We start from the raw sequence: 16,389 nt of genomic DNA, 5'->3' as shown, positions 1-16,389 counted from the left end.
GTACAAAATTGCTACACCCCAAAATACTTTTTGTCTGTTGTCAACATTAAGGATTTCAAATTCAGTTATCATTAATAGCAGCTATTCATCTTACAATTATATTGTTATTGTAACCTTCCCTGAATTTAAGTTACGTGCTGTGACTCACTGATCACTGACAAAGGAAAAAGCTCCAACCTTCATTCACACAACAAGGCTTGGGTCCCAGGAAACACGTCTCCCATCATGCAGTCCATTGAGAACTTCAACATCGTCTTCTGCTATTGTAAAATCAAATACCTGTGGGAGTGCATATACAGTTAACATGAATATAGAGAGAACTAGGAGTGCCCGTGTTATTTTAACTGACCAAGAGTTATTTATTTCCTTCTGGAAACTCTTGTATTTTGTCACAGACAAATATTCCATTAAGCTGACAGGCTCCACTAGGTCCTCTGCTTCTTTTGGGAGCCCACTCATGGATCAGCTAATACAGACGCAGATACAGTGCTATAGTATCTCAATACTAACTCAAACACGAAAGCAACCACCTCTCTTCATGCACAGGTTCTTACAGCCACTGACTTCTCCTGTGGTGACACCTGCAACATGAATGATAGTGTCAGTGTTTTCTTAGCAGGTGCGTTACTCAGACATTATCGCTTCAGAGCTGAAGCTGCTTTAAGTTGGTCTGTTGCCTTTGTCAGAGCTCCTCTATACTCACTTAAAAGATCCTGTGGAGCCTGAACTGGTGCCAGATGAGCTCCTCCCATCCTGCATTATCCAGCAACCACGGGCTGCTGGAATGACGCTTCCAGACAAACCTCAGTGCTCCAGCTTTTTAAACTCCAACCAGGGACCAGTCACAGAACCAGAAATACTACATACTATATTATGCACTGGGGGCTTAGCAAGGTCCATGCTTTTACCAGTGTGACTGGAGGTGGCAGAGACTCAGGCCAACACACTGGCCTGGGGGAAAGAAAAGGCAAACAAAGGGAGATGTGCAGCATTTGATAACTCTCCCTTCCTCCTCTCCATCCTCAGTGTTTTAAATTCTGCTGCAATGCATTCCCTCAGTTGTGTGAAATGAATTGGTGGGCCCATAGAATAAATGCTGTAAAACACAGAATTAATGTGGATTTAAAGTATCACTGGGGAAAATAAAACAATTAAAGAAAAAGATATATAAAGTAATATAAAATAACATAAAACGGATATGGAAGGATTTTTCACCTAGTTTTGTTCCCTGCTCTGGTTCACAATACAGTACAACAAAGAGCTGTGCTTGTACCACAGAAGGCAGTGTGCATGTCAAGTTAAATAGGAGCTATACAAGCAGCTCATTACACATATGCTGATTTACACCTACACACACACACAGAGTGCTTTAACTAGCAGACAGAGGCTTCCTATCTTCTTGCAAAGTTTCTTCCTGATTTGCTGAACAGTTCATATCCCTGTGGTAATTTTGGAAGTAACAATAAGGTGGTTGTGGTTTCCCCTCCCCCCAAGAAAGCACACCTTCAGCTTAGAGAATTGGAGAGAAAAACCAAGTGATGAATTACAAACGTTCTTTCAAGTAGAGCAGGAGGAAGGAGGGAGAGGAAGAGTCAGCTCTGGCAGGACTGCCATTTCCTTAGGAAGTCTCTCTTTCAGATGTCCCCAAGAGTTTTACAGCTTGCATAGCGTTATGCACAGCATACAGATTCCTTCCACTTGACTTATGTGCCTATCACAAAAAGGACCTAACCAGAATGAGATTAGGACATTTCACAGTCAGTCAGGTAATAAGTAATACAAATATTGACAATTAAAAAAACCAACTGTGAACAGGTCTTTCTATGGATATCTCTTTTATACACAGTGATTAGCCCTCCAGTTCATTTCTGACATATTCATGAACTACTTGTTTCTACTATACTGTAGTAATTCTATGGTACTATGAGTTGCCAATTTTAACTGAGTTGTCCCATTATAAAACCGGTTTAGGTTTAAGTTAAGTGTTAAGCGCAGTAACTGGGATGTTAGTCAGACTTGAATGCATAAGCAGATCTCACCTTGCAGTTCTCCTCTATCCTTTCCGCTTTTGTGGACTTCGGAATAGTGACAATCCCATTCTGAAACACATAATGCTTCTCATCATAAAAATATACATACTTTCAAAGAAAATTATCTCTCTTCCAAACATTTCAAGACATTCCTCATGTCTTCTGAGGTTTTACTTTGATTTCTCTGAGGACACTAACATTTCTAGATGCTACTTTTAATTGCAGTTATATACAATGCATTCAATTCCAACACAGATTATGTGGTTTATATCAATTTAATACACTATTTCACTGCTTACTACTTCATGTTGAGCGATAGAAATGGAATGATGCCCCATACTGCTTGTAACATTTAGTTTGAAACCATCTCTTTTGTTGGTGGTTCTTTTTATTTCCTACAATGACATTACTTGCATACTGAAAATCCGCCATGCTTTCTGTACTACATTCCACATTTCCAGTCCAGCACAGTTAGTTCACGCAGTATCAGCAGACTGAAGGCAAAAAAGACTTTCTGCCTAAATCCTGGGTTTGAAACTCCATTTTCTTCCTGAGAGAGATACATTTTCATTACCACCCTCCCTTACCTGTATACTCCAGCATATGCAAATCTGTGCTGGAGTTCTGCCATATTTCTTCGCCAGCTGAATGATAGTAGGATGAGTAAGTGCTTCACCTTTGGCTAAAGGGCAGTAGCCTTCAAAAACAATATCTCTGCTCCTACAATAATCGACCAGCTCTTGAGGCCTTTGGAAAGGGTGGTATTCAACCTTAGATAAACAGAAATATATTTTTAGTAATAATCTTGAGAGTACATTTAGTAGAAAACGTCATTGGCAAGTGAAAAATCTTTTTTTCTGTTGTTTTAAAAATACAACATGAGTGAAATCACTGCTTCTGAGAGATGTAAGTCACCACTTTCAGGAGACACATGAAGGGTTTTAGTCGACAAGCATTTTCCCATCAGCTGGCACAATAGGTTACTAAGTGTTTTTATGGTTCCGCCAGATATAAGGTGCAGTTGGTCTTGCACTCTGGTTCTGCTCTGTGTCTGAGAAACACATGCAAATGCATAGTGGAATTCAACATCAGGCCATTTTCACTGGTGATTCAGACCACCCTCTTGTCCCCAGATTGACTTCCTTTCCTATTTCTTCACTAATGACCACTGAATTGCACGGGCAAGGGGAGGGGGCTGGGCATGGACTGGGTTTGCAAGAGACCAACCAGAACAATTTGCTTGTGATAAGGGACTGACCTCAGGAGCAAAGCTTGTTGGCATGGATTGTACATGGAAAAATCTTGTATTCTGTGTGTGCTGTCACCAAGAGCTTGTGCAGGGAAGCAGTCATGGTGTGGAGGAATGAAGTGTGAAGGAGACCTTTTGTAAGAAGGAAGATCACGAACTGCCAAGAACCACTTAAAAAGAGGAAAAGTAACAAGCTACAAAGACCTAGTTGTTGGAAGCAAAAGAAAACAGAAGTTATTGGAAAAGATCTCAGAAGAGCCATGTATTCTGGCATGGAGCAAAAGCCAAAAAGAACCTCTGCAATATTCCTCAATGTGTTATTTAAATAAGTATTTCAGTTTATGTGTTGTAAGAAGCACAATTCCTCTGCATTCAGATGAAAACGTGCAGTGTTTTCTCTTATAAAATACATAAGCATGTGATGCAGTTTTGTGAGCGTGTCACCACTGTCTCAGCGATCCAACTCTTGCGCATTCTGAGGGAAAATCCTCTTCTGAAAAATTACCTGAGCACGTGGAATCTGGAAAATGCCTTGTGCCACAAAGAGGACAAATGAACATTTCCTGTTTCTCATCTTTAGTACATGTTGTCTTTTCAGACAACAATAGTCAGGAACAATAGGCTGGCAGTCATTCAACATGCGCTAAGAAAAAAACGTGCCCCTGGAAGGCTGGGCTGAGTCAGCCTAAAGCTGCTCTGATCTAAATTACTAGGTGGACTGGGGAACAAGGTTCAAGCAGCAGACATCCATGTCTTCACCCTTTGATGTTTCTTGACCTTTGAGTAGCCTTTGTATTTCATGTTGAGATGTGTAAGGCCAGTGTTAAGATCATGCAGTTATTTGCACCCGAGCTGACTAGAAACTATTCTCATTGCATTTAGGCAAGACTATGGAGGGGAGGAAAGCGCAAGCAGGCTGTACTACTCGATTATTACAATAGGAATCAACAATGTTAGTAGATGTTCTTTGCACTAAGTGTAACAAATAACACAGCCTAGAAAATACTAAGCAAAGAATGATGAATTTAGGATCAAATGCTGAAAAATCTGCAGTACCCCTAATGGCATCAGGCGACTTATTCAGCATTTATTGTTTATATGACTGCAAGCAGAATTTACCTGCTGGTCTAATAAGATTCATAGGCAGCACAGTTCAAAGTTACACCTAAAGTACTTAAAGCAAGAACAGCCTGCTGACACGTCACCTTCCCAAGCAGAATCACACATCACAAGATTATACTTCATGCCTTTCACTGAACCAAGAGATTCCCAAAGGTTTTGGACTCATTTTCTGGTTATGTGTTGGTAGCAGCCAGAATTTTTTTCTTAACTATATTGCTGCAATAATCTAATGCATCAAATAAAAAAAAAAAAGCACTTCTGGAATTATTTTTCTAGTGAAAACTGCCTGGGAGGTTCTAGCAGCACCTGAATGCAAGGGACTAGGACCCTGGGCTGGAAGAGGCACAGACAGGGTCAGTGGCCAGCATGTGCTTCCCCTCAAAATAATAACTCCTGCTTCCTGGCTTGCCCCACCCTTGCTATTTTAGTCACCAAACTGTTCCCAGGCGAGGGCTGTACGTCATATGGATGGAGCAGCCTGAGGAGAAGGGCATGCGGGTGCTGGGCGAGGAGGAGCTCCCCATGACCCGGCTTCAGTGAGCGCTTGAGCCCAGAACCCCCCCGTGTGCTGGGCTGCACCCCCAGAGCGTGAGCAGCAGCTCAGGGAGGGGATCCTGCCCCTCTGCTGTGCTCTGGGGAGACCCCCCCTGCAGCCCTGATCCAGCTCTGGGGCAGCAGCACAAGAGGGACGTGGAGCTGCTGGAGTGAGGGCAGAGGAGGCCATGGAGATGCTGCGAGGGCTGGAGCAGCTCTGCTCTGGAGCCAGGCTGAGAGAGCTGGGCTGGGGCAGCCTGGAGAAGAGAAGGCTCCTGAAGGGGAGACCTTAGAGCAGCTCCAGTGCCTAAAGGGGCTGCAGGAAACCTGGAGAGGGGCTTGGGACAAGGGCCTGTAGGGACAGGCCAAGGGGAATGGCTTTAACCTGCCAGAGGGGAGACTGAGATGAGCTCTTAGGCAGAAGCTCTTCCCTGTGAGGGTGCTGAGGCGCTGGCCCAGGGTGCCCAGAGAAGCTGTGGCTGCCCCATCCCTGGCAGTGTTCAAGGCCAGGTTGGACACAGGGGCTTGGAGCAAGCTGCTCTAGTGTGAGGTGTCCCTGCCCGTGGCAGGGGTTGGAGCTGGATGAGCTTTAAGCTCCCTTCAACCCAAACCATTCTGGGATTCTGTGATTCATATGGTGGTAGAGGAAGATCTTGGTCTTTTCTGGCACTCTGCCCTGAGTGATCTGTGCATAAAGCGTGGCATTATCTTAATCAGTTTGCAGTTCACATCACAGAACTCTTTATAGCTGCTACTTGGTCAGCCGGAGGAGAACTCCAAGCACTGTCTTCTATCGCTGTCGTGTGCAATGGGGAAAAGCTGAGCTGAATAACAGTCCTGACACATCGATCTAGAAAGTCATACCTTGGAACGTGGTCTACCAAATCCTTACTCTTTCTACCCTGCTGTGGGTTCTTTTCACCTGGTAAGGTTTCCCTTCATCTGGACTTCGGCCAGTTTCTCAATGGGAATGCAGCCTTACAATGATTTCTCTTCATAAAACTAAAATATAAGCCTAGAGGCACCAGAGAGGAACAGTTCAGGTGGGCTCACCTACTAAGGGGTTGTTTCCTAATGCCTGAAAATACTGAAATACATTTCTACCTTGTACAAATGTACATAATAAAGCTCAATATTTATGGTAATACATTACTAAATCTCTTAGAGGTCCTTAAACAGTAATGTGCATTTCTGTAAAAGTAGAAATACACAGAATTCGGAGAGGAACAGTTTGGTTTCAGTGTGTCACTTTATTAAATGAAATATATATATTAATTAAATGCTTACATAATGTATTTTTTCCTTCATGAAACAGGCATAAGAGCCTTCAAAGACACTTCAAAGCCCTCCTTAAGCATAAATCCAAACTTACTACTGCCAAGACGATGACAAATTCTGGAATACAAACCTCTAACTTCTATGGTGTTGGTTTCAGTCTACATGATGCGAGAATAAAATAGTTTTCATCACTTTTACACAGTGTTTAGCAGTATTTTTAATAGCGGATTGTAATGTTAAAAGATGCTTACTTATGACTAAGTACATTCACAGTATTCTTGAAAAGAAAGGTCTTTCCTACTGCTTCAAAATCCATGAGAATACTGAGGTTTTTTCCAGAGAAGGGAGGCAGCACATACAACTTGGTTTCTCAAACAGAAGCGTTGCTCCCTACCTGGTTTGCAGAGACTCCTGAAGTCTAATAAAGATCCTCCTTTCTCCTGCCTTCCTGCTTCCTCCTCTTCACAGAAAAACCTCCCAATTTTAACATCATACGAACTGTTGGGATTGTAGGAACAGCCTAAATTCCCTATCCAACTTTAACACAGCTAAGAGAGAAGTGATTTTCCTCCACTTGTTCCTTAAATATTTAGACTTTGTACGCAATGATTATTTGCAAATGCTTTGTATTTAGAAATAAGTTCATTGAAATAGTATGCTGGTTTAGGCATAAATACAGCAAAGATCTTTTGTATTATCAATTCCAGACAGTGAAATAAGAATACTGTATAGCACTTCTATTCCCAATTTAAATTAAGGAATTTGTTAGTTATTCGCTAATCCATAAGGAATCTCACCATCAGACTCAGCAACCCTCCACACTAGGCAACAAACACAATAAATACTCTTTTGGGGATAACCTGAATGATGGTTTATAAGATTCCTGCAACTTGAAAAAGTGTAAACTAACGCCGTAACAAATCTGTTGAAAGTAGAGCACTTTGCATAGATATTTCATTGTTGTTGGCTTGGTTTGAATTTGGAACAGTGCTCTACATCACCTTAAAGAAACAACTGTCTGAATACAGCAGGAGCACCCTCCCAGCCCCCTGTATTGCTATGGTTAGGAATTTTGGTCTCTTCTTTTTCAGCCACAGAAAAAGAGATGCTATCAAGTAGCTACAAGAACAACTGCTCCCCATGAACAGCACCGGCACAGTAAGACTGGTGACATTTTGGCACTGTGGGTAAGAGGAAATTTCAAAACAAATCCAAGATTACATTTCTTTTACTCGCAGTGATTCAATAGGACACCAAAAGGCTTTCTCATTCAACACGCAGGAACAAGTTATGTCAGAGTCTGTGAGGCTCTCAAGATGTCTATTTCTGAAAAGGAGATCCAACTGAACCTTGGCAAACTCACCAATTCTTAAACCAGTCACAGAAATCATGGAATCCCAGACTGGTTTGGGTTGGAAAGGACCTTAAAGATTTCGACTCTCCTGCCACGGGCAGGGACACCTCACACTAGAGCAGGTTGCTCCAAGCCCCTGTGTCCGACCTGGCCTTGAACACTGCCAGGGATGGGGCAGCCACAGCTTCTCTGGGCACCCTGTGCCAGCGCCTCAGCACCCTCACAGGGAAGAGCTTCTGCCTTAGATCTAACCTGAACTGCCCTGGTTCAGTGTGAACCCATCACCCCTTGTCCTGTCGCTACAGTCCTTGATGCAGAGCCCCTCTCCAGCATCCTTGGAGCCCCCTTCAGACACTGGAGGCTGCTCTGAGGTCATCAACCTGCTCATTTCAATGGCTTCTTTTAAATAATTAACTATTTTATATGGGTTTACATTAATTTAACATTACTCATAACTGTCTTTGTGTAACCATTAGTGCAGTGGACAGCAAGCATCAGAGATACTAGGTTCCAAGCAGCCTCTGAGCAAGTTTTTTGTGGCTGTTGATGACATTCCCAATAAACAGCTGCCAGAAATCCTCACCACGTGTACAAAGGGAAAAAGCATCCATTCCAGTTCCCAGTTCTGGGTTAGCATTAAGTATGCTTTCACTGGCAGCAGGTGCTAGGAAAGGGAGCATGCACTCCCAGCACAGCTGTGGGCAGAAAACTGCAACAAGGGGAGAGTTGGCAGCATCCTGGAAGTCTGTTGGTACGGAGGTGGCATTTTCTATCTGCCTAGGGCAGCAAAAAACATTTGCCAGGGCTCTTGCAGTACCTCAATGAGGAGTTCACTGAATTTAAAATCTTGATCTGGAAATACGAATATGAAATCAGGGGAAAGAAAGGGAAACAGCACCCTAGCATGGGTATGGAATCACCTGAGGCCTTCCCTGCTGTTTAGAAGAATTATAGATAGTATTTGGACAGAGGCTCTCCAAAACTTTGTTCACTTTGGAGATGCTAAAAGTGTTCAGTGTTCCTTGAATACCGTTTCTAAACTGTTTTATCATCAAAAACTGGCACACAGACTGTTTGTTTGTGCCTTTAAACCAACCACATCCAAGTAGCCTGGGAGAAACAGGGGAAAAGAAAGGAAGGAGGACTTCCCCCTCCTGCCCCTCCTTCTGGTCATGTTCCTAAATGTTTTTCGATATGCATACCGAAAAGAAAGAGAAGAAATTGTATGACTGAGGCTAGTTTGGGTGTAGTCTTTCAGGCATAGGCGTGGGGATGAGATTACTAACCAAAAAAGCCAAAACAAAACCCCAAACCCCAAATACTTGAAGTATATTTAACTACTCACCTGATTAACATGTGGAGTAATCACACAGTCTTCCTTTAGTTGCTCAAGATGACTGATAAGAAAGTTGCTTACACCAATTGATCTACACAAACCTATTGAGAAACAGAACAAGAAAAAAGTTTTGGGACAATCCTAACCAGTTGGGAGCACGAGCTGAAAACATATCACTTTCAAGAGACAAAATGACTGTATACATCATGTCTGCACTGCAAAACACTGCAAAGAAATTCAGAGTGCCACCACCGAAATCGGGTTTGACAGTGTTATCTGAAAGCATGGTTCCCTCACAGTCACACTAGGAAATTATTTTATAATCTAAACACACTGGGAACTCCCCAGTGTATAAAACCTCCAGGCTAAATTCTGGGAAAGGCTAGTGTAGTGTAAGCAGAGAACAATTGGACTCCACCAGAATGAAAAGAAGGAAATGGTGTTCTGAGCGGCCTGCCAAAACTAAAGTGGAACATTTGCCGAAGACTAATAAGGTCTGAGCAACACAACCCAAGGACATGCAGCCCAAATAAACCATGGAGCACTGCTTTTATTTCTATTAGATCATTATGAGATGCCACGTAAATTGAGGTTTAAGTGAGAAGTATCAAACAAGATCAAAAAAGCTTTAAAATGCAGCTAGATTCCTCGGCTCCTGTTGACATGCAAATAAAGTCGAAAGGCGCATAGGTGATAGGAAGGTTACTTTTTTACAATAAGGCGTAAGTGTGCATGCATGTGCATAAATCAAGTACTGCCAGTCCTGAAATCAGATGTCTCCCTTCAAACCTCAGATACAAGAAAGCACAACTCCCAGGACTGGCCTGCCACCACACCTCAACCTTTACTCAGCTTTGGGAGTATGACCCTTCTTCTGTGCTAAACACATGAGCAGGGAAACCAACTGTGGTCAGGTTAGCAGGGGTCTTCTTAGGCTGTGGATGCTGTGGACGATGAATCAGACTCATTTCTTCAGTATATGAACTCTGTCTTGATAGACTTGATGTGTATTTCAATGTGTAACTGCAAATGGAAAGTCTATCTCACTCACTGTTGTTAATCCAGTAGTTGTGTCAGCCAATTCAATATGATGTATATGCATATGCCCATCTATATACATGCATACAAACATCTATAGCAAAAAAAGAAAGGAACTAAGCCAAAGGTTATAATGTTATTTTTTCAGAGAGAAAAAAAAAAAAAGGCCTCATTGGGCAATTTCAGCCATTTGATGCCAAAGGAATGATTTCTGGACTGAAATTGCCCTCATTCCACAGTTAGAATCACCACTTTCTTGAGGTCAGTTGGGAACTATGTGGAGCTGTCTTGATTTGAGTCTAGAATACAGACACATAATAAAAAGGACTTATCAATGCAACTGAGACACATGAATACATTAAAGGAAAGAACTTCAACTGAAGCTAAAGCTAAAGAAAATGTTGGAGCAAAATGCACTAACCATGTACTCATTCCTAAAATACATACGGTTTCTGTATAAAAAAATTAACTCCCAAGCAGACTTTGCATATAAAGAACTGAGCTGTAAGATTAGAAAGCATCTTGAATTTGCAGGTTAGATGTACCTGGACAAAACAAAGACATCAAATTTTTCTAGTCTTCCATGAAATTCTGGGAGAGAAGTTACAGTTTATTGCTAAGCATTGATAAGAGACTGAGAACATTGGGGCTGTTCAGCCTGGAGAAGAGAAGCTGCGTGGAGACCTCAGAGCAGCTTCCAGTGTCTGAAGGGGGCTACAAGGATGCTGGAGAGGGGCTCTGCATCAGGGACTGTAGCGATAGGACAAGGGGTGATGGGTTCACACTGAACCAGGGGCAGTTCAGGTTAGATCTAAGGCAGAAGCTCTTCCCTGTGAGGGTGCTGAGGCGCTGGCACAGGGTGCCCAGAGAAGCTGTGGCTGCTCCATCTCTGGCAGTGTTCAAGGCCAGACGGATGGGGCCTGGAACAACCTGCTCTAGTGGAAGGTGTCCCTGCCCATAGCAGGGGCTTAGAATTAGATGATCTTAAGGTCTTCTCCAACCCAAACCAATCTGGGTTTCTATTAAAAAAAATAAATAAATCAAGTTTTGTACCAGAAAAGCCACTAACCACAGAAATACTGGCAATGTGACTGTGAGGCTGCTAGAAACACAAGCAGCAAAATCTGCACACATACTATCACTTTTCAACATGGTTTCTTTGGTAGAATACAAAAGGATAAAAAAAATACATTAGCAACTCAAATGCTAGACAGCTTTCCCTTACAGAAACGATCATTGTTCAAGATGTAGAACATAATTAGGTTATAACCTGCACTATAGTGATTTGCATAATTTGTGTGTAATCTGCCAGAAGGAGCAAAACCTCAGCTTTTGCCTCCTACTTACAAACAACCCCAGTGTCAACACTAATAAATCATTTATGCCAAAGAAGTCAGAAAAACACTTGCAGTTTTAACACAATGGTGAACCAAAATATTATACTCCATTGTTGAAAGCTAAGCACTTACAAAACCCATGCTGTTACTGCCCTGGAAGAATAAAGCTTTTATTTCCGGCTGAAATAAAACAAAACTCAAATCACAGACATGAAATATAAAAAGGCTTACGAAACTTGTCCATTTTCACAGAAAGTTTCCTTCTGTTTTTCCCTTACAGTACATTCTACGTTGTTTTGCTCCTAGCGTACTTCTCACAGGAGATTTGGAAGTCTCTCCCATAGTCACACTGCATTCACTGATAAGAAGTTTTTCATTTGATTTCCCATCAAGAAATTTCAGGTCAGTTATGTTTTGTATTAAAAGCCACCCAAGTAGCTCCTACTAAAATCAGTACTCTGGGCATTCCTTTGTTTAGAGTGATGTCACACAAAGAAAGCTGAGGGAATACAATTAAAACATTTCATTTTCATTAAATCCACATATTTCATTTTGTTCAAGTTAGAACTCTTCATTTTAACTCCACTGCTTTCTTTTTCAGTTGCAGTATAACAGATGGAAGTTAGTGTTTTGACTCTGGTACTCAATTACAATATAAAATACAATAAATATGAAAACAATTGCACAGCCTGACTGTATTTAAAATATTTTATTTCAATGCATTCAATTCATGAATTCAAAACACTGGAATTTCCTGAAAAATAGAGTTGAAATTGCAATGAACAATCAATGGATTCTACTTGAGAGAACTGCTTTCATTTGCTGGATGCTCTGCATGACTAAATCTGGGAAGGCTGCCTTAAAGAGTATAGAGAATTATTCCCCAAAAGATTATAGAGAATTATTCCACATTTACATCTGATAGATTAATTCCTAAAAGTGAAGAATTAGAAAATGATGGATAAGAAAATGAAGGTCTAGCTAGCTTCTGGTCTGACAGACTAACCCTTGTAACTATGGAGATCAAGCAAGATCCATGAAATGATCACATCAGCAGTAAAATTGCATATTGAGAGATCTGTGTAAAATGGTCCTGACTCACCACCTTGAAACCACTCAGGGGAGAGGGGAGACGCACACTGCCTTACATTGTCTCTCTTGTGGAGCTCTGACAGAGGCAGGGTCCTCAGAGTTTGTACGACACATCTCAAAACCACCAGAATGCTCTTGAAAAGGAGGGAAGAACAGCCCCACTTCCAATTTAATACCTGTTCAGCGTGCTTAAAAGCCCCATTTCACACAATTCAGGCACAAGCCATGCTGCGCTAGCAGGTGGTTTAAGTCTGTAATTTTTTTTAACTTAACCAGTTTAACTAGTCCTGAAGTTCACGTTTTCTGAGCTAAGTTTGCAATGTGCTAGCAGCAAGCCTGGAGAAAGTACACTTTAAACATACATTCGTACTGCCTCATCTGCAATGTCACAGAGCTTCAACCCAAGGAGAGAAAGCATCCTCCTTATCTGCTTGAGGAAACAAGTGGTTTGGCCCCTGTGAAGCAAATACTGAGACAAAGATGTTGTAGTTCCCCAGTAGTTCCCAAAGCTTACTGATTCTTTGTCTTCCTCCTTGCAACTCTGCCTTTGCACGCTTGGAGCAAAAGCTGGCAATGATGCTTATGTTATGCATGCTAAAAACTGACTGACCACAATGGTGGAATGGAAATTTTCATCCAGCTTTTACAAACTATCATGAAGCTCTGCAAGACACATCTGAAAACATGTTGGCAAAAGAATGGTTGATTATAGTGGGGGAAAAAAATAGCATCTTTTCCATTCTACACATAAAAATCTTGGCCTCCACCACGACGGTAATTTCACCACACTGTATTATTCCCAGCTGCTGTGAAGCAACACATCATGCTAAGGGACTGGTTTGTAATACAGCTGTGTATTCAGCTTAAAGCATTTTTATGGCAAGCTAGAGAATGATTGGGTATTTTTTCCTTTACTTAGAATAATATCAAATTATGCGAGTTTGATGGGCACTGGCTGGTCTTGCAGAAACAAAAAAGCATAAATATACTGTCTTGGCACCACAACATTGTTTCAGTACAATAGCGAGCCTTATCTTTCTCTAGCACTACTGTGGACTTTTATCAAACTTCTAAATACCCTCTGGAATATTAAATGGACAAAGTTCAGATCAAAAAGGGGCTCTTTTACAATGACAAAACTGGATATTGGGTTTGTGAAGCCCATTTTCCTCCCCCTCCCCACTGCTCTACATGAGTCAGAGAAAGGGAGAATTCCCACGTCCAGCAAACAGTGCCTATTCTGTAAGATCTTCTATTCAGGCCACAGAATAAAACCACAAATGGATCCACTTCTCACAAGAGGTCAACTGCAGTAACTGGGTCCTTATTCAAGGAGGTTACACAGGTTGGTAAGGTCCATATTCTCTCTGATACACTAAAATTGTCTCCATGGGTAAGCAGTATTACTCAAAGAAACCATACAAGATTTGATTTCATCACAGCTTGCTAAATCAAAGCTGTAGGCTGAGTGTGCCCCACATGCAGACTGCAACCCAAAGCCTTGATAAAATAAAGCAGCTGACTCTTAGACAGAACCAATAAGGAATTAAGTTCTAAATCGATGAAATAACACTTGCTCCCTTGTTACAGACTGAAAAACATTGATACCAAAAGGCAAAGTGTCCTTACTAAGAGACACAGGAAGTCTGTGGCAAAACTGAAAACACCCAAACACAAAAATCATGCTTCTGTCCCCAAAGGATTTCTTTTTTTCCTATTCATTACCACAGTACAGGTGCTCATCTGCCCTAAAATTACTTTCCTGCTATCACAATTCCATGATCGCTACTCCTGCTAGAGATCACCTGTGAACCATGATGAACTGTGAGGACCACAAGAGAGGAAGCATGGTCTTCTGAACTGGGGTGCTTTTTGACTTCTGTATCAGAGAGGATCATGACTCCCAATTGAACAGCAACCTGCCTGATGTCAATAAACAATACTGATTTACAATAGCTGAGTAGCTAGGACTTAAATTCAACATATACAAAACAGATAAATGATGCTTTTCCCCCGAATTATGTACATTATTTACTGAAACAAAGTGTGATTCGGGACAGGGACTTTCCTTTGAAATGTATTTCAGCGTTGCCTTCTTCCCAGGAGATCTTGTGTTCACACCAGGACCTCTAGGCACTTCTGGGTGCCTACACAAACATTTGCTTTAAGTAAGCTAAGCAAAAAGATTTATCTACATTTTTGACAAAAAGGATTCACTTGCTAGTAGAAAAAGCACAAACAACATACTGTAATGAATCACGAAACAAAGAAGTCTGAGGGCTTATTTTTGCACTTAGAGTTACCCATAAAGTCCTTAAAATTAAGGGAAAAAGAGAGAGCAAAATGTGACAAATGAGGTTAATCCAAGCTTAGGTTTGTTCCCCTTTTTATGTCTGCACCAAAATGACTTACTGCATAGCGATTTCTGATTCTTAAATAAGACACTGAACATTATGAAGACTTCTTTATGATCTTTAACTTAGAGATGTGTAACATTTTTTTTCCTGCATGCATCTTAATCGCCGTCTGATCTGACCAACAGGGTGTGGTGCAACCAACATCCTCACCAACTGCAGTACCTTCAGCCCATGAAAACATCTCTGAACCGTGCTTCTGCTCATAAGAAGCCCAAGAGACTTCTTTATCTCTACAGAAAGAATACTACAGACAATGTGAAAAAGCGACTTGTGTTGCCAGGAAAATTAGTTACTTGCTTTTACTTACTAAAACTTTATATGAACACACATTCACATGGCACATAGGCTGGACTTCTACCAGCCTAAAGCCTCTGAAGGCATTTTGTGGAGCTGTAACACTAACGTTTGTGTACATCATTTGATAATATGAGCATAGATTTAAAGTATTTTTTCAGCAGAATAAAAGCAGAATGTGTCATCCAGAATGGATGTACTAGAAACTTGTGCCACCTACTCAAAAGCTGTATTTGGCTTCCTGAACCCTCACTCATACTTTTAAGAACTGATAGAAAAAGGAGGAAGAAAAGATGATGACTGAAGTGATCTATGCCCAAAGATGAAAAGGATAAGAATATTGTAAAAGTTGATTAGACTTCTTCTCTCACTTAGAATTAGGTAAACCATAACTTTTTTTCAAGAACATGGTGACATGGCTTCAATTACTAGGCTAAAAAATTTCTGTTACTTTATGGGTCTGGTCAAATCACACAAAAAGACTATTAAACTAACATATTAATAGAATAATTTCATTTATTTTGAAGAGCATTTCTCCATGTTTAACAAACTCCTTCATGTTAAGACATTAAGGAATTTCTGACACAAGTATCACTATTCTATGTAAGCATAAACTGCACTGCTTACACTAAAAAGCAAGATATTCTACTCTTAGTATAATAGCCCTGAGCCCCAGTGGGATCTGAACCCAGAACTACCACCACTTGCCCACTCTTGCCAACTGCAGGCAAAAATTGGCTAAAGGCCCTCATTCTTCCCAGCATTTTGAGATAGAAGGACAAGTAATCATGTGCATGTGTGTGTATGGAAAGCTTGCCGAGATGATGGGCTAGCCACAATGCCAAAATCGAGGTCATTTAAGATGCTGCATATGGAAAGGATCATTTTGCTAGGAACAGACCAATTACCAGGAGCATATATAATGACTATTCATGATGTCAAAGCACTTTGCCACACTGCTTTCATCTGCCAGCAGATAAATGCCTATACTAGAATGTTGCAGCTGTCAAGGGAATATATGACTCAATGTATGTATCTTGGAATGGGTTCTGTAGGCAGTCTGGCCTCTGTCTTGAGGTACTGGAGGGGATAATTTCACAAAATGATAACGTATGAGACCACAAAACTTCCAACCATAGCCTTGATATTACAAGAATCCTAGTTGACTTCAGCTGTTACAAGAGAACGAACCAGTTATTATATACAAACGTCTCATTGACCAACATGAAGATTGTTTTTCTCCCTCTTTTCCTCAGCACTGTTTATCCCTTAACTCTTTAAAGGAAAATATGCATGCAGGCTGCTGAA

At 41.2% G+C, this 16,389-nt stretch overlaps 1 protein-coding gene across 6 annotated transcripts in view; it reads right to left on the bottom strand.

Moving 5' to 3' along the window:
- Positions 1-16,389, bottom strand: part of LOC308223726 (putative oxidoreductase ZK1290.5) — a 91,861-nt gene that overhangs the window by 47,869 nt on the left and 27,603 nt on the right. For all 6 annotated transcript variants that reach the window (XR_013957413.1, XM_080623149.1, XM_080623148.1 and 3 more), the window contains 4 exons: positions 8,913-9,004; positions 2,618-2,800; positions 2,040-2,099; positions 178-279 (listed from right to left, as the gene is read on the bottom strand). Coding sequence is in view for 5 of the 6 variants with exons in the window: in XM_080623149.1 (XP_080479275.1) it covers positions 184-279; positions 2,040-2,099; positions 2,618-2,800; positions 8,913-9,004 (431 nt within the window). In the remaining variant the exon portion in view is untranslated. The remainder of the gene's footprint in view (positions 1-177; positions 280-2,039; positions 2,100-2,617; positions 2,801-8,912; positions 9,005-16,389) is intronic.

This window comes from Psittacula echo, assembly GCF_963264785.1.
Source record: "Psittacula echo genome assembly, chromosome: 7".
In the NCBI taxonomy this organism is placed as follows: Eukaryota; Metazoa; Chordata; class Aves; order Psittaciformes; family Psittacidae; genus Psittacula; species Psittacula echo.
Note: the sequence above shows the minus strand (reverse complement) of the source record. Positions and strands in the feature narration are given on the sequence as shown.